At 51.4% G+C, this 17,331-nt stretch overlaps 1 protein-coding gene across 1 annotated transcript; it reads right to left on the bottom strand.

The window, feature by feature from the left end:
• Nucleotides 1-1,578: 1,578 nt before the first annotated feature.
• Nucleotides 1,579-11,871, bottom strand: OTP (orthopedia homeobox). The gene is made up of 3 exons (XM_066618323.1): nucleotides 11,835-11,871; nucleotides 10,851-11,266; nucleotides 1,579-2,109 (listed from the first exon to the last, which is right to left on the bottom strand). Exons 1-3 carry the CDS (start codon nucleotides 11,869-11,871, stop codon nucleotides 1,579-1,581), a joined length of 984 nt encoding a protein of 327 aa, XP_066474420.1.
• Nucleotides 11,872-17,331: the final 5,460 nt, after the last annotated feature.

The raw sequence follows: 17,331 nt of genomic DNA, 5'->3' as shown, positions 1-17,331 counted from the left end.
AAATAGCTGATTGTTTTAATCTGTACAAAGTCTTTGCCAGGTTGGAGAGGTCTCCAGTCCACGTGTGCACCAGGCATCTCTCCCTCTGCCCCTTGCTTGGGGAGAGCGAGGGCAGCAAGGAGATGCGAGCGCAGTCGACAAAAGCAAAAAGCTTGACCAACACTGCAATGGTTCAAGAAATCAAAACGCTCGCAAAAGGGGAAGTGCTTGGGAGGAAAATGTGTTTTAAAAAAACCCAAAACTACTCATTTGAATCCCTCCCCCCTCGCTTAAAAACATGTTATCAAAATGGGTTGTTGCAGAGGCGTAACTAGAAACCCTGGCACCAGTGCAGTGACATCATGATGGCACATGATGTTGTGATGTCACTTCTGGATTCTCCTTGGAGAAGGAGGTGCTGGTGGCTTTGCGGCCCCCAATCCTTCTCCTGTGGAGCCTCCTGTGGAGCCTCCACAGGAGAAGGAAAGTAGGCCATGAAACCACCAGTTGTTCCTCCTCCAGGGAGAACCCAGAAGTGACTGCCTTGCACGTTGCACACCGCCCCAGCATAGCAGCTGGGGGTAGGTGTTCCTCATGCTCCACCCTAGTTACACCTCTGGGTTATTGCCCCTCCATGCTTCACACCAACACCACGACTCTTGCCTCATCACCACCTGAAGCCCAGACATGCCCTTTAAGAAAACTACCTATCAAAACCCCTGCAACAAACTCTGCTCTTGATTTGAATACATACAGATATATAGATATATAGACTATCTCTATATAGGGTAGGTTCTCCTTGTGCTTTCTTTAACAAAACAAACAAACCCTGAAAAGCCCAACAGATTTGCCAGATCATTCAAGGTTGTATTTTGGTCTGAAGTGGAACCCCACTCACCTCACCAAAAACATCCAAACTTGGATGTATTCTGGTTTGAGGTGGAACAGATGGCCACATCATTCATATGTATTTGGTGTGAGGAGAATGGAACTTCACCACACAGCCTCACCTCACACACTTCATGTCATGAACACTCATACATGGATGTATACATGGCTGTGGGAGGTGGAACAGACAGCCACATCATTCATGCGTGCATTTTGGGTCATCATTCATGCATGAATGTTCTTTTGTGAGGTGAGATGTGTGGCAAGGTTCCTCATGAGGTGGAACCTCACCACCCATCTCACCTCACAAACAGCATTCATATATGGATGTATTCTGGCGTGAGGTGGAACAGAGATGCATTTGGTGTGAGGTGGAACCTCCCCTCACACACTCACTCATACAGGGATGCATACATGGCTGTGTGAGGTGGAAGAGACGGCCACAGGATTGCTGGGCGTGTGTTGGCGTGAGGAGAACGTCAAGAGGTCCAGAGAGTCCCTGGTCAGGCGGTGCTCGCGGACTCCTACGAAGACAGACGCGCGTGGCGGCGCCTTGCCCTGGGCGCCACGGAGCAGGCCGGGCGGGGCCGCTGGTGCTGCGGGGCTGCTTCTCTGCGGCTCCTGAGGCGGTGGCGGTGCGCGCCTGGCCGGGCGCTTCTCCCTCCTCTCGGGGCGGCTAGGAGGGCGGGCAGGCGGGAGGGAGAGGCGCCATTAGGAGAAGCTCATGGAGACTGTGTGCTCGAGCGCCTTGCGGCGGAGGGAGGCGATGCTGGTGCCCCGCCACACGTCGCTGCTGTCCGGGGAGCTGCAGAGCTGCGGCGAGCCCGCCACGTTGCTGGGGCCGGGCAGGGAGGCGGGCACCATGCCGGGGAAGGCGGGCTGGTAGAGGTGCGACTGCAGGCCGGCGCCGTTGGAGCCCGCCAGGCTGTTGGAGAGGCCCATGGAGTTGGGCGGCGGCCCGGCCGCCAGGCTGCACTGCGACAGCGACTGCGCCATGGCCTGCTGCCTGCCCAGCGCCGGCGGCAGCGGCAGCTGCGACACGCCCGGCATGGCGGCCGCGGCCCAGCGCGTGTCGTTGGCGTGGAAGGAGCACAGGCTGTCGCCCATGGCGGCTGCGGCGGCCGCGGCGGCCGACGGGAACTGCGGCAGGCCCGGCGTGGGCAGCAGCGTGCCGGGCGCGCGGAACACGTTCGTCGTCTTCTTGCGCTTCTTCCACTTGGCGCGCCGGTTCTGGAACCACACCTGGGAGGGCGCGGGGGGGGGCGGAGAAGAAGACAGCGGTTAGCGCGCGCCCGGGAGAAGCCGCACCAGCGGCCCCCGCCGCCCACCAGCAGGGACGTGCAGCGGGTGGGCAGGCCTTCGAAAGCGCGTGGCTGCAGTGTGCTCGTGCACCTCACAGGGCGAAGGACTCCGCTGGGGAGGCTCTGCCTCACCCGCCTCCCCACGTCCCTGGCACTTTTCAAAGGACTCCACAGGGGAGGCTCTGCCTCCCCACCCACTGCACGTCCCTCGCGTTTGTGGAAGGACTCCAGTGGGGATGGTCTGCACACCTCACATGGTGGCGGCACTTTTCGAAGGACTCAGCTGGGGAGGCGACCTCCCACCTCAGGACCCTGCAGGGCAGAGATAGCATTGTCAGAGAGAAATGTGTTTGCTTTGCAGTACAGGGAGCCTTTGAGGCGGCTGTGGCTTGTTTTTATTCAGGAGCAATCATCAGTTTTCTGACATTTCAAATCAGCAAAGTGCCTTTTAGGGTGCAAAGTGCAACAGCAGCCTTCTTTCCCCTCCACCTTACTAAATATTCTTACTCCAGGTGTCATAACACCTGGCGACCAGGTGTCATAACCACAAAAGAGGACAAGACACCCCAAAATGTGGGACATCCAAGGAAATTGTAGGACATGACAAAATAAAAGTTTAAAACACTCGTATATGGTTATGCAGTTGATTTAAACGCTATAGTACTTATTATTCAATTTAAAACTATATTACATATAATTTATTCATTGCAAGAAGGCTATGCACTGCCTGCTCACAGGGAAAAGGAGGACATTAAGTTCTTTGCCAGGACACAAGACTAAAAAAGAGGACATGTCCAAGAAAAAGAGGACACCTGGTCACCCTGTTCTTACTAAACTAAATATCCCTTACTAAATATTCAATAATAAATAATGGAGAATTCAGTTATAGGTAGAGGTGTTGTTTCTGGTGAATAAGATAAGATTGCAGCCTTACAGAGCAATCCTTTGCATGTTTACTCAGAAGTAAGTTCTATTTCATTGTGACTTACTCCCAGGTAAGTCTGTTTAGGATTGCAGCCTAAGTCTTAATGTACACAATGGGCTTACTTCAAGGTAAAAAACAAACACCACAAAGTTTTCAAACATCTCTAGCTATAAGGATAACTGAAAGGAAAAAATCTAGGGGTGGCTTCTATCTCTGTTGGGACTTTCTTATAAGATGGTAGAATCCCTTTTAAACCAATGGTCTTTGCAAACTGTGAGTATAGATGGGCTCATACAAATAAAATGGACATGTTTTAACTCGAGAGCATCCCAGAGAATAGTGCTATATTTACAATGCCCTTAAATAAAACAATTGGGTGGAATTATAACTTGGTGTTCTTGATATATTGCTACTGTGCAATTTATCTAATAATGTTGTTTTGTCCTAACTACTATTTTTTTCTGTTTTCAGTGTTTATGTGCCCATTTTCTAACCGGATTTGGGAGGCCATGCAGAGTGAAACACAAATACAGCAACCACAAGAGACACACTGTGGCACTTTCTGTTCTCAGAAGTTTACAGTACTCCTTAAGCCATCTCTGCTACGCAACAGGGACCAAATGTGTGCCGGGCAGAAATATTAAGCCAGTTGTGCAGAAGACCTTGGGCGCAAGTCAGTGAGAGTCTCAGAGTACAGTCCTGTGCTTGTCTACTCAGAAGCAAATCCAACTGCCCTCAATGGGACTTACTCTCAGGAAAGTGTACATAGGATTGCAGCCTCACTGACTTTTGTAAAGCCACAATTTGGTAATTCTTAAGATTTCAAGTTCTCCAGAACCCTTCAATAGACTATGTTAAGCAAAGCTAATAAAGAGAGGAAGGTAACAGGATATCTAACAGTCCTAAAATGGAGTACAAGAGAAATTAAGCACACTCTACATACTAGCTCTTGCCTCATTTTCACAATATAAAGTCCAGTCATTACAGTATTCCACTGAAAGCCCAATCCTATTCAACCTTTCAGTGCCAATGCACCCCCAGTGCTGCCCCAGTTCACTAAATTGGGGTAGCCTCTGTGACTGCACCCCCACTGCAGGATGCAGGGCACACCCCATTGGCACAGCTGCATCCATGCTAGAAAGTTAGGTTTGAAATGAGTTTTGTAGTTGACATAACTGCACATCTTAGCACTCTTATTTGGAAATGTCACTGAAAGTATTGTTGCTAACTTCAAAGTTGCTAACTTCAAAATCCTAAATGTTTGAGGTAAGAATTTAACCTCAAATAAATGTATTTCCTCTTTGAAGCCAACTGCAGGGCTGCAGTTGGATTTCATTGATGGCTGGATACACACGACAGTTCAATGTAAGGTCTTGAATTTAAATGTTTAACTCTTAAGAATTCACATTAAACTGGTTTATGGCCCAGATTGTAAGCAAGCTGTTAGCTTACCACTTGAATTCTATAAAAATACAAAACAATTTTAAGTGACCAATAGGATATGAAAAATGGGAACTGAATACAACCAAGGCAGATGCATAAAAACCCTAGCCTATGCCTGCAGTATATAAAATATTTATTTGCAAGATTTATAAAGGTTCATGTTTGATAGAATATTTCTCCATGGTGCCCATCCTTTATGCAGCTGACCTGATTTCCATATATTTCAGTATGGAATTTAACTACGTTTCTTGAGCATCCTATTGCAATTGCTCCTGTCTATTGCATGTGTGTGTACGTGCCCATCCCAACTATGCACCCATACTTCACAAGAGCTACCTATGTTAAGCACTGAGGGCATGGTCCGCAATCCAAGATTAGGAACTGCACATGCAACACTTGTCTCTGGATGCAAGCATCAGCACCCAGGGAATCTGTTTACAGCGGCATGCTTTTCCCACAGGGTTCAAGGAAGTAGGGATGTTGTTAAAAACACACGCACAGTGTATGTGCCATATTTTCATGAATCCTTCCTGGTGAAACTCAATGTTTCAAATATGGATATGGTTCTTTTTTCTGTCTTTTGGGAGACCCAAAAGATAATTGTTCCCAAACTCTAACATTAGTTCCATTGAAAACTCAGCCAGATGAGTTAGCGGCTTCTTGAAGAAGCCGTTGTTCATAAGAATGGACTAACCTGAGGAACCAAACCAAGTCTATCAGCTATCTGATTTTTATCTAAAAATTGTATACCACAATCCAATGAAACTCAGTTGCTTTCCAAAGAAAGAACCGTTGCAGTAAGTGTCTCATAAGGATCTGCAAGTCTGTTCAGTGGAGACAACAGCAGAACCTTCCTTCCTCAAGGTAGCATTGATTTGCCTTGTTTATAGTTCCACTTTTCCCAAATTCAGCGAAAGCGTCTTCCTAATGTTGCAAATGAAAGAGGGTCATTCAAATTAGGTGTTGGTAAAATTCAGATTTTCCTGGGATAAAACCAATTCTCTCTTTGTAAAATGGAGTTGAAGGATCAAGCGTTTTGCAGATTCGTTTTGTGAACGAAGAGGCTGACAATAGAAACATATCCTCAATATGTGTTTTTATGTTCGTTTTGTAGTGAAATGGGTTAGGCACAAGTGCCTTATTTAGGAGATGCAAAACAAGCTGCATTGAATCTGTACCTCAAGTGTGTTGCTACTATAATAACTGCAAAGCATTTTGTTTTAGATATTAATTTTGATGTGTTAGTTAACATGAGCTTTCATCAGCTTCAGCTGTTGGCGAACTCATTTGTCTGCCAGTCACTTTTCATTTTCCATTGAACCATTAAACTCAACCATTTAAGAAGAAGTCAATCTGGCTTCCCCTGACTTTGGAGATTAAGCAAATGGGGTTTGGCTGCAAAGAGACTGTTGCCCAAGTACAGTATTGTTTCCTTGGAAGTGAGCCCCACTATGTTCCACCTTCCAATCCCCAGCCTAAAGCTGCAATCTGAGAGGTTGACCTGAGAGTAAGTTCCATTGAACTAATTGAACTTACTTCTGAGTAAACATGCTGAGGATTCTGCTTTGCAATTATCATGATACCTTCTTCGCCAGGTTTGCTTGCCTTACGCTTTGATGCACTCAGTGACACAATTCTGCATAACTTCTAATGCACAGTTTTACATTTTTAAAATAAATTTAATAAATTTTAAATTTATTAAAAAACGTATTAATAATAAATGTAAAGCTATACACAAGTGCATTCGAAATTTGACTGACTCCTGTGGGAGACTCTTAACTGGATGACCTTGTTGGTGGTTCTCTTTCCCTGCCTGCCTGCGTCTTTTGTCTTCTGGCCCAGCCCTTCCTCTCTTCCCATTGTCTCCTCTGCTCTGGTCTTGATACCAGTCAGGGCGCTCTCGCACTGTTGTTGTTGTGCAAGTGATGGATTCCTGAAACTATAGGAAGTTTCGCAATGTGGGAAGGGGCTGATTAGTCTCATGTTCATCCTTAAAACGAACCAAACCTGTTCTGCATCGCACCTGTTTAAGGGCCCAATCCTATCCAACTTTCCAGCACCAGTGCAGCCCCCAGGTAAGGGAACAGATGTTCCCATACTTTGAGGAGGCCTCTGTGACTGTCCCCACCACCACAGGATGCAGTGCCCACTGGAGAATTGGATAGGATTGGACCCTAAAACACTCCCCAAATAACTGGTGGTTTACCATCTCTCTCTGCCTGGCCCCTTTCCCCGCACAGTTCTCCATTTGTTTGAAGAACTTGCTTTGTTTGTTTGTTTTTCGGTAATAAGGGAGTTAGATGAATGGGGATTGCTTTCGAAATGGGGAGTCCCCCCTCCCTGCTTTGTACTCTGGAATCTGCTCCACCAGGAACTGAATGGGAAGAGGGAGATGCCTGGGATGGGAGTGATTCTCGCCCACAGCCACGTCCAGCTCTTCTCTTTGGGCAGGGAAGTGTGCCTGGCCATTAACGAGAAGGAGCAGCTGTTAAGCACCTCCATAGTTATGGGAAGAGAAGAAAGTGGGGTGGGGGGAGAGAGCCTCCTGCAATTATGTTTGAGGGTTAATGGCAGCCACCAAATCTTTTTATGTGTCATGGTTTACTGGGGTTGTAAAAGAATCTCCATCAGGTCTTCATCGCCTCACTTCCGAGCGGCGGCGCATATGCTTTTGGAAATGTGGACGTAGCCACTCGGAAACCGGTGCATGACAGATGAAAGGGAGAGGAGGCCGGAGGGAGGCTCCGCAGGGCTCACATGACAACTCGGCGCGCCCGGCACTCTGAATACAACGCTGAGGCTCTAATGGAGTTTGCAGTCTCCAGCTCCACTTTCACGACGCCTGCTGTTACAGTAATATAGACATACTGTAAATGTATTTGGAAATATATAGCCCGTTTAATTCCCCAGCCATAAATGGGGAGAGGGAGGCAGAGGATATTGCTTTTCTCTCCTCTCTGCCGCCCCCCCCCCCAGCCTTATGAAGATCTCATTGGAATCCAGCGGATGATTTATGCGAAGATTTGGTAGGAAATCTGGGGAGCTGCATTAAGGCTCCGATCTCAGGTTCATTTCGATCAGCCAGCCGTGAACTGCAGGCCGAATTCATTACGCTTTAATAGTTGCTGGGAGAGGAAGAAAATGCAATTTCTCATTCCATTAGAAAACTGGAAAAGACTCTTCGCTTGTCCCCTATTAAGACGTGGCAGGTGACACGGCCAGCGCGGGGGACACGGTCAATGGAGCCCCAGCACATTCTTTGTAGGTCGGGGTAAAATATGGAGAGGCAAGCCTCGCTGTGCAGAAGTTATTTCACTGATTTGCTTTTTATGTAAATAAAATATTGAAAGTTAATTAATCAGCGCGAGAGACTAATGATTATGCTTATTATATTGCATTGGATTGCTGTCATTTGCATTATTCTCGCATTGCTGCTTAATAAGCCATTCCAGGTTATAAATAATTCTGAAATTGGATTCTAATAATGGCCTGCTATAAAAAGAAGGGTTTTATTACACCCGGTCTGGCGAGGGGTGGGGGGAGCAGAGCGCTCTCCCAGGCAGGAGCGGGCCTTTGACAAGCTTCTGGAAAGGTAGGCTGCAGGGCAGTGGAACCCGCATAATTTATTCTTGCACAGGAAAGCAGGCGCGGGGGTGCTCCGGAGGCGGGCGTGGATCAGCGTGGAGCCCCCTACACGCTGCAGAGACGGTGTAAACGAGACCATAAACCCATCCATTACTCCGTTCATTTCCATTTGGTCAAGTAGCAAGAATACAATGAACGGGGAAGTAAATACATTTCCCATAATTTATTTTTTGCACAAGCTTACACAGTGTTAATCATTCTGAAGTGTTAATTAAGAAGCTTATGTTGATTTGATTACTTTTTAAACTGCAGAACATTATTATAAAGAATATTTAAATTGCCACTCGATTAAGCCTTTTCTATTCAGCCGCCCGAAGCTATTAGCAGGCTGTGGGATTATGCTGAGGTCATTAAGAGACTTTCCCCCGGATCGCAACCACATTTAACTTGGAGGTAAGACTTCTGGGTGTCAAGGGGACATTCTTCCAAGGAAGGCTTGGAATCAAAGGAACACAGTTCCCAATAAACACCAGGCTGAAAATGTCCTCCAACGCACCCTTACCTGGAAGGAGAGGTGCATAGTCAAGATCACTTGAAAGGGATTAAGAATTCTGGGCGCCTTTAATCAAGCTTTTGTATTCATCATCAAGTGAGGAAAAATGGTAAGAGGAAAAACAGTAAGATCTTTAAGCATCTTGAATGTATTCTTATGGGGAGATGGGTGTTTTATTCTCTGCCAGTTATTGTGAATCAGAAGTGGTCTTTAGTTGGTATGAATTAATCCAAAGTAAAAACGAGTGAATTTGCACCCTCATCCCAATTTCTTTGCCACTTGGTTAGGTCCAGCCGGGATTCCACTTTTATTTACTTTCCGTGGATTGCCACCATCAGGAAGAAATTGGGAGAAAAATACTACTACTTCCTTTCATTTTGCTTCCTTCACAAATTCCCGATGATGAAATTGCCTTCATTAACCTTTGAGGAAACGGCTTGGTGTTTAATAGACCTTGTTTTCTCTTATTCCACTTCTAGTCAGTTGCCCAATTATATTTTATTTGGAATCTAATTTCTGCTTTCATTTAAGCTAATTAGCATTCTACACGGACTGAGTAAATCTGTGTTATTAATGTGAAATAGATTTCTGTATGTGATGTTGCAATGAAGACACAATTTCTGTTGTTCATAAAACTATATTTCTGTTTTTGTTTTCCATTTTATTTTTAAACTGAACTGGCCATTTTTTTCAGGAAGAATCCCATTAAAAGTATATTATAATCCTAATATATAATATAAAAGTATGTTTATAAGTAGGTATGTGATGGAATAGAGCCCACAGAATACCCACATGAAAGTCCTTTGATAGTTTAAAAGCGCTATTTCTAAAATTGAATTGTATTTATCTGCTTAGCATTCTTCGTTTTCTGAATATATTAATTAAACAGCAACCCACTCTCTAAAGTCCCTCAGGATACATTTATACCCTGCCTCCAATACATTTACTTGGAAGTAAACGGCATAGGTTTCCATATAATTAACTTCCAAGTTAATTTAATTATTATAGCAAACTAAAGCTATTTATATTGGTACCAGGAGCAGTAGACTTTTGTAATACATCGGTAAATCTAAAACACATAGTTGCCCACAGAAATTTCCTTGCATTTTACTTTTTTTTTTTTAAATTTGTTGTAATTAATCCTATTTAGATACGGAACTTTTCATGAAGTATAATTCCAAAGGAAAGAACCAACGAAAATCAGGACTGCGGACAGCGCAAGCGGGCGTTTTAACTATTCTGGGACTGAAACAGTTGGTATGAGAAACAGAAGCACCCAGATGGCTTTCTTAATGAAATCCAATCGTTTCCACCTTAATGAAATAAGGGGATTTTGCCTCCAGTTTTATTTAATATACTGATATCATTTTATCTTTGCTAAAATGCATCGATGGTGTCCCTTAATGAACAGGGAGCTCCGGTTTCTGACACGCCTTGAAAGAGATAATAGATTAAAAGTTTGGGGGAAGCGTTGAGGGGGGGGGGTCTTGGATTTTTAAGGCTTTTTAAAGAAGAGTGCGTTTCTTACACTCTTCCCCCCCCCCCAGCGCTTTTCTGGGGAGCCTGTTCCGCGGCAGTCAATGGTAGTGAGACCAGAGCAAGGTGCTTGGGGCAGGGGCGCTAGTCCTTTGCCTTCCAAATCGATCCCATTGGCCAAATTCCCAGGCTGCTAAAAATAAACCAGCTTTTGGTGAAGCCGAGCCTGTGCCTGTCAATCCTGTGATGGGGGGGGGGGTAGTCAGAGGTCCTCTTTAATGATCTAGGTTCTTCTTTAATTGTTCGAAAGGGGAATGACTCCCTACCTCTTGCTGTTGAAGGCGTTTTGGGTCGGCGGTGGCCCTGCTTCCCTTCCTGCCCCAGATAAGAATAATCTTTCCCATTTCAGGCAGCGTGGAGACCACACCACAGGGAGGGAAACCTAAGCCCTGGTTTGGGCACCTTTTTGCGGTTGGGACTTGTGTTGCCAGCCGGGTCCGAGGAGGCCAGTGATGTTGCTGAGGTGGGAGCAGTGTTGGGTCAAGGGGGGGGGGGATTCGGTTCTTCTCTCTCTCTCTGGGGCACCACTGTGGCCTGGAGGGGCCCTGCTGTGCACGGGGAGCGGGGAGCGGTGGGTCTGGCGAGGAGGGAGGGAGGCCGGGCGGGGGGATGAGTGAGCGGGCGGCCGGGAGTCGCCTACCTGCACGCGGGACTCGGTGAGGCCGATGCGCAGGGCCAGCTCCTCGCGCATGAAGATGTCCGGGTAGTGGGTCTTGGCGAAGCTGCGCTCCAGCTCGTTGAGCTGCGCCGGCGTGAAGCGCGTCCGGTGGCGCTTCTGCTTCTGCTGCCCCTGCTGCTGCCCGGCCTGGCCGGGGTTCTGGCCGCCCGCCGGGCCCTGCTGCTGCTGCTTGTCCGGGTCCTTGGCGCCCACGGCCAGCGCGCCGGGCGCAGAGCCCACCGTGGTGATGTCCTCGCCGGGCAGCAGCGTGGCGCCCTCCACCGAGTCCGAGTTGGGCGCCAGCTCGCCCGGGTGGCCTCCCGGCTCCGCTCCTCCGACGCCCAGGCGGCACTTCACCGCCTCCCGGTGGCCCAGCAGCTCGGCGGCGTCCTTCATTCCTGCGGGGGAGGCAAAGCGGCGGCCCGCCGCGCTTCAGCCCGGCATCCACCGGCACCCGCCGCCTGCCCGCCCTGGGGTCGCCCCGGGGTGGGGACCAGCCCGCCTGGGAGCCATCCCGCTGAAAGCCCGCCCGGGGCTGGCTGGGGGCACGCGGGCCCGGCCCCCTAGCCTCGCAGTGGGGGGGAGAGACCTGCTGCTTTGCCCGCGGGCCCCGGTGTCCCACCCCGCAGGCTCCCCTTTGTGCTCACCGCCTCGCGTATACGCGGAGGGCGCGGGCTCGGAGAAGGAAATGCCTCCAATCAAAGGAATAAAAGTGGGGCAGGGAGGGGGCGCCAAGAAGCCCCACGCCAGGGCCCCCTTCGCTTGGCATCTACAGATTCCATAGGACGTTTTTTTTTAGAGCCGCGGTTAAATCAAATTAAACTTTAATCCGCGCAATTACTTTGCCAGAAATTAGCCCATTTAGACCGCATTAAGGCGAAATCAGGCGCAAATTGTCAATTTCCTGCCCTGGCTGCAGAGGAAGCGGGAGAGCGCGGGGGGAAAGAGGGTCTGGGGGCAACTCACCGAGCCGGGCGTCCAGGAGGTCGGCGTGGGAGAGCATCGCGCACCGCTCCAGGGCGAAAGCCGTTCCCCCCCAAATTTTAGCGACTGTTTGTGCCCCCCACCAAAGTGATTCAAAAGAGGTCTGGCTCTGGACCGCTCATGTAGATGGATGGCGCGCAGATAGTTAGATAGATATATATATGGATCGCCTAAATGAAAGGAAATTCGGTGTGTGCTTAAAAAGGGGGCCTCTTGCATTATAATGTCCTTTAGAGAGACGGGGAGGTGCTTAACACTTCAGTGAACCCGTGAGCGGCTCGGCGAAGGGACCAATCAGGAGGGCAGGCTGCAAATGTCAGCGCCCGAAGAGTCCCCGCTCCACCCGCCCGCAGCCTGCGCCGCCAGCCCGGCAGCAGCAGCAGCAGCAGCAGCAGCGCCGCCCGGGCTGGGCTGGGCTGGCTGGGCCGGGCTTTTAAAGCCCCTTTTACAATTCGGTTCCCCCCAAGCTGATTGATTGCGTTAGAGACAACCTTCCCCCCTGCACCCAGCAGCAGCAGCAGCAGCGTCCCTCCTCCTCCTCCTCTTCCTCCCCTTCCTTTTTTTTAAAACAAAAGTGACCTCCTGATCAAATTAGTTGGAAATGACTGACAAAGCTAACCCAATAACAGCGGAATATTGGGGGGGGGGAAGGGATGGCCGCTCCGCCTGCCTGCGCGCCGAGGCTCCGTCGCCCCCACGCCCGGCCTCCTGCGCGCACTTCGGATGCTCCCGCTGCGGAGGGACTTGAGCACCGCTTTGTGCAGGGACGAGGAGGGCGGGGAGGGTTAGAGTCGGATTCCGCACGGTGGTAGTGCGTGGGGGGGGGCATTTCTTGGAGGGGGGAAATGGTTTGGGGGGGCTCCATTTCGGATGGCAAGCGCTGGGTGGAAAAGCAACAGAAAAACATCAAAGTGGAGCCTAACCCTAATTTGTACACTAATACAGGTTATGATAGGATGGTTTCAGCTCTCTCTCTCTCTCTCTCTCTCTCTCTCTCTCTCTCTCTCTCTCTCTCACACACACACACACACACACACACCTCCACTGAACGAACCCAATTCCCTGTATTAAATCTTGGTATAAAGCAGAAGTCCGGGTTTGGCTTCAGCAAGACGGAGCGCTTCAGAAAGTCCCGCAGGCGCCCCATTCACTTGGAGGCGTGCGAAAGTTTCCGAGTTGGGCTCGTCTCTCAACTCCACCGAAGGCAGTAAATAAAGTCAGAGGCGGTTCTGATTTTTCTTTATTTTCCCCTCGAATATGTTAAACTATCCCAACAACCCCGAGCGCTCCGCACAAGGGAAGCGAACCATTCCTAATGTTCTGATTTTTCAAAGCCAGCCAACAACAAAGTTTAGATTAGTAATATATTTCTAACCAGAGTAATTTTCAAGATCATTAGGCATTTATGTAATTAGTGCCAAATCTATAAGCTTTTATTACGATTATTAGAGTAAAATCAGTATAAATTTGTACTAATTTACTACTGTTTAGACTTGGCTGTCAAGGCAAGAGGTTCTTATTGTAAATGATAACGGGGGAAATTAAGTGCAAAATTCTGTACCGTTTCTGATCCGCTCCTAAACAATCCGTTTCACTTGTATTTGCCGCAGAACAGAAAGGCCCTGCGAAGGGATTGGATCTGCCTTTTTGCCCATTCGCAGAAGGAGAGGGGGGCAAACACCATCCAGGCCGGGCGGAATGAAAACTGATATTTCCTTCTTCCAGCTTGATTAGCATTGATTTTTAATTCGAAAGTGATGCAATTAAGATTATTCATTTAGGGCAAATAAACCTACACAAACACACGCACAGAGAGAGAGAGAGAGAGAGAGAGAGAGAGAGAAGGCCAGGATGGGGCTTCACTCAAGGGAAGTCTGTCCTTAGCCTTCCCCAAGGCGAGCGGTGTCTGGGCTGGCGCTGTGGTCGGAGGGCTCCCACAAAATCGCGCCAGGCGAACAGATGCCAAGGACTCGCTGTGCGCCGCGGGGTGGGGGAGGACGAGCCGGTTCGGCCTGCCTGGCACTCGGCGGGGAGACAAAGGAGGCGGCCGAGCGGGCTGGCGGGGGCGGCGGCAGTTGTGCTTCTCCAGCTTTCCTCGCAGGTGCCTGCCACGCAAAGAAAGCTGCACCAGCCCAGCCTGGCACCAGGAGCGGCCCAAGCAGGCCCCGTCCGAACACCAGGGCAAGGGGTTCCCTTTCGTCGCAGCCCTCGGATTCCCCCTTTTTAAATCGGAGAGAGAGAGAGAGAGAGAGAGAGAGAGAGAGAGAGAGAGAGGCCGTGTTTGCAGGCTGTTCGGGAGCCGACGGGAAGGCAGGGGAAGCCTGAAAGGCGGCGAGGGAAAAGGTTGCGCGTGGTCTGGCCTGGTCTTCCTCGCCTGAACTGCACGAGGCCACTTGAGCAAGCAAGTCCATGGAGCAGAAGGTGCAGCGGGTGGGGAGGCAGGTGAGGCAGAGTCCTTTGAAAAGCCCCACCGCCCTGTGAGATGCTCAAGCACGCTCAACCCACTCGCTTTGCGACGGGGAGGCTCTGCCTCACCTGCCTCCTCACCGCACCTTCTGATGCTTGATGCTCCCTGATCCCTGAAGGACTCCAATGGGGAGGCGCTGCCTCACCTGCCTCCCCACCCACCCACTGCGCGTCGCTGCAGCGTGGAGTTCCGTGGGACTCGCTTCCAAGCGAGCACGGCCAGCACCCAACCAGCGTGGAGATGCTGTACCTGGAGAGCAGGAAGCACTGCCCCCCCTTTGGCTGCGTCCCCCCCTTTGAACTTTGAGTAGTCTAACCAGGTTTCCAAAGGGGGCCGGCGCAGGGCCCGGGGGGGGTGTCCCTCCTGCCCACCCCTGGATCCTGGCCGGGCCGTCGATCAGGAAAGGGCGCCGCAGCCCCCTCATCATCGCACTAACCGGGGGGCTGCCGACCTGCCGCTTATCCATCTCGCTTAGGACGGCGCGGCGGCGGCCCGGGCAGGCGGCGGCGTGATGGATGGCGCGCTCCCTTTTATGACTTTTCTATTGCTCTTGATTTTTATAGCAGGATAAACAAACTAAATCATTCCTTCCGAGGCTTCAAAGCGCGGTGGGCTGGCGGGGGGGGGGAAGGAGGGAGGGCGGGGGAAGGAATAAGAGAAAAGGGGGAGATCTGGAGGGGGGAAGGGAGTGGCAGGGACCCGAGACTTGGCTGAGTGGCAAGTCTGGAAAACGCCCCGAAGCCCCCTGGCTGGTTCTTCTTTTGCTCTGCCATCCAAGTGAATGGGAAACAATTCAGAGCCTCCAGGTGGAATGGAATTCTCCCTCCATTCACTTGGATGGCAGAGCCGGAGAAGAGCAAGCCAGGCAGGATGACCAGATACCAAGTGGGGGGGGAGGGGACAGAGTGCCTGTACCTTTAACCACTGTATAGAAGAGGGAATTTGGGCAGGTGCAGCTTTTAAGTCCTTCCATGCTGCTCAAATTCCCTCTTCTATACAGTGGTTAAAGGTACAGGCACTCTGCCCCCCCCCACTTGGTATCTGGTCACCCTGCTGAGCCAAGGGGCCTCGGGGTGTTTTCCAGATGGAGACCTCAACCCCACATCATCTCTTCCCCCCCCCCGCTGGGCTCTGGCTGCCCCCATCCATCTCCCCCTCTCCCCAGCCCCCAAAGTGCCTGCAGCCGGGCCCGTTCCTGGGCTAAGAGGAGGCATTTCCCACCTGGTCAGGCCAAGCGCAGTCCCCAAGCAGGCCCGGCGGCCCCCCAAATGTCCATCCCGACGCGGGTGCGCTGCGCTGCGGACAATCACCGCAGAGCCGCGGAAAAAGGGATTTGCTATGACGGATCCGGCGATTTTCCAGCCTAAATGGGCCTGAGCTGGTGACACACACGCAGGGCCGGGGCGGGGGGGCGGCCGGCGAGGATATTGGTCGCCCCTAATATCATTTATTTCGACGCTTTGCTCCTCATCAGAAAGAGAGATTGAATTTTGCGCCGGAGCGCCTGCCGAGGGGCCGGGCGCGGAGACCTTTTCCAGGAGCCAGGCTCTCTCCCAGCCCCGCTGCCATGTGGCCGAGCAGCCTCGGGGGCGCGATCCGGGGGGTCTCCTTCGGGGGAACCCCTCCAAGGGGCACGGCAAGGATGGAGAGGGTCGGGAGGGCATCGCCAAGTGGAAATGCACCACACCTCGGAGACACACCCGGGAGCTGCCACCTCCAGGGCTCCGGACCGAGGCTGCAGGAGTCCTTCTGGCCCCGATCCTCCGGCTCCTGAAGGCCTCCATCTCGCCAAAGCGTGCCTGGAAGGGAGATGGGGGGGGGCTGTCAGTTGTCGTCTGATCGCGTGTTTAACTGTGTGTGTGTGTGGAGGGGAATCTTCCTGTTCGCCTGTTTATTTGTGGTGGGGGATCTACCTTTGGTGGCTAGTGGGGGGCAAAGAAAGAGACTGTGCATCTGCATCGCGGCCTAATTGCACTTCTCTGATGTCGTCGTCCCCCCCCCAGAAGACAATGAAGAAGAGCAGGCTCCTGTTCAGCCCCTCCAATGCACGGGGGGGGGGGCTGAGGTCCGAAGAAGCTGCTTCCAAGACGCGTCCAGCAAACTTGGAAGGGTGGGGGGTCGTGCCCTGCCTGCTGGAGCAGGTCAGGGTGCAGGGCGCCTCGCCGTGTGTGACTGGGGCGAGCGGGTTTGGGGGAGTCTTGTTTTTTGGGGGGTCTTTTCAGGGCTGAGATCCGGGCTTTGGGGATCGTGATAGTCCGGCCCCCCCGCCTTCCTCTCCAGAGAAAGCGCCCCTCCCCCCCATCCACGACCCCGCATTTTCCTATTTCTTTGCTTGTTGGAAAGAATCAATTTTAATTCCTGGCAAACTGCGAGCCCACTTGGGATGGGGGGCGCCGGGGGCTGTGCGCGTCTCGGGCCCTTTGCTGGCAAGCCGGGGAGGCACTTGGGCGGACCTGGGCGGCCTGGGGAGGTCGCCCCTGGGCCCAATCTGGAGGAGAGGCGCGGAGGGAAGGGAAGGGGGGTTCCCGGGCGCTTGTTCGGTTCCAGAGGAGGAGAAGCGGCTCTCCTGGCACCGAGTGGCGGGAGGGGGAACCTGGCGGAGCCGAGACGCCCCCCCGGGTCAAGAGGGGCCCCGGAAGGCCGCGAACCCAGGAGAGCGAGCCGGAGTCCCCTCGCCCGCCTCCCTCGGCTCCCAAGTCCCCCGCTCCGCAGATCCCAAACCGCCCTCCGTCCAAGAGGCGGCCCGCTCTCCGCTGGCTCTCTCGGCGGCCGAGCGGGGCCAACACCGGAGCCGCTGCAGCCGTGGCCGGCCGGGGTCTCGCAGCGCTGGCTCCTTCCCGCTCATTTCTCTTCCAGCGGAGGAAAAGAAGCCTTTGCACGCGCCCCCCCACCTCTCCCCAAACTGAAGCTCAAGCAAACCACAGATCATGTCAGTGCACAGAGAAAAATTATTATTATTATTATTATTATTATTATTATTATTATTATTATTATTATTATTATTATTATTAT

Source organism: Tiliqua scincoides, chromosome 2 (genome assembly GCF_035046505.1).
Source record: "Tiliqua scincoides isolate rTilSci1 chromosome 2, rTilSci1.hap2, whole genome shotgun sequence".
NCBI classification, from domain to species: domain Eukaryota; kingdom Metazoa; phylum Chordata; class Lepidosauria; order Squamata; family Scincidae; genus Tiliqua; species Tiliqua scincoides.
This window is presented reverse-complemented; position numbering and strand designations above follow the sequence as displayed.

What these genes read in the sequence shown, in the direction of transcription:
- OTP (XM_066618323.1), bottom strand. Translation starts at nt 11,871, where the DNA reads ATGCTCTCCCACGCCGACCTCCTGGACGCCCGGCTCG. An exon ending in CCTCCTGGACGCCCGGCTCG is followed by an intron (nt 11,267 to 11,834) that starts GTGAGTTGCCCC and finishes CCTCCCCCGCAG; the next exon opens with GAATGAAGGACGCCGCCGAG. An exon ending in TCACCGAGTCCCGCGTGCAG is followed by an intron (nt 2,110 to 10,850) that starts GTAGGCGACTCC and finishes GCGCCCTCCCAG; the next exon opens with GTGTGGTTCCAGAACCGGCG.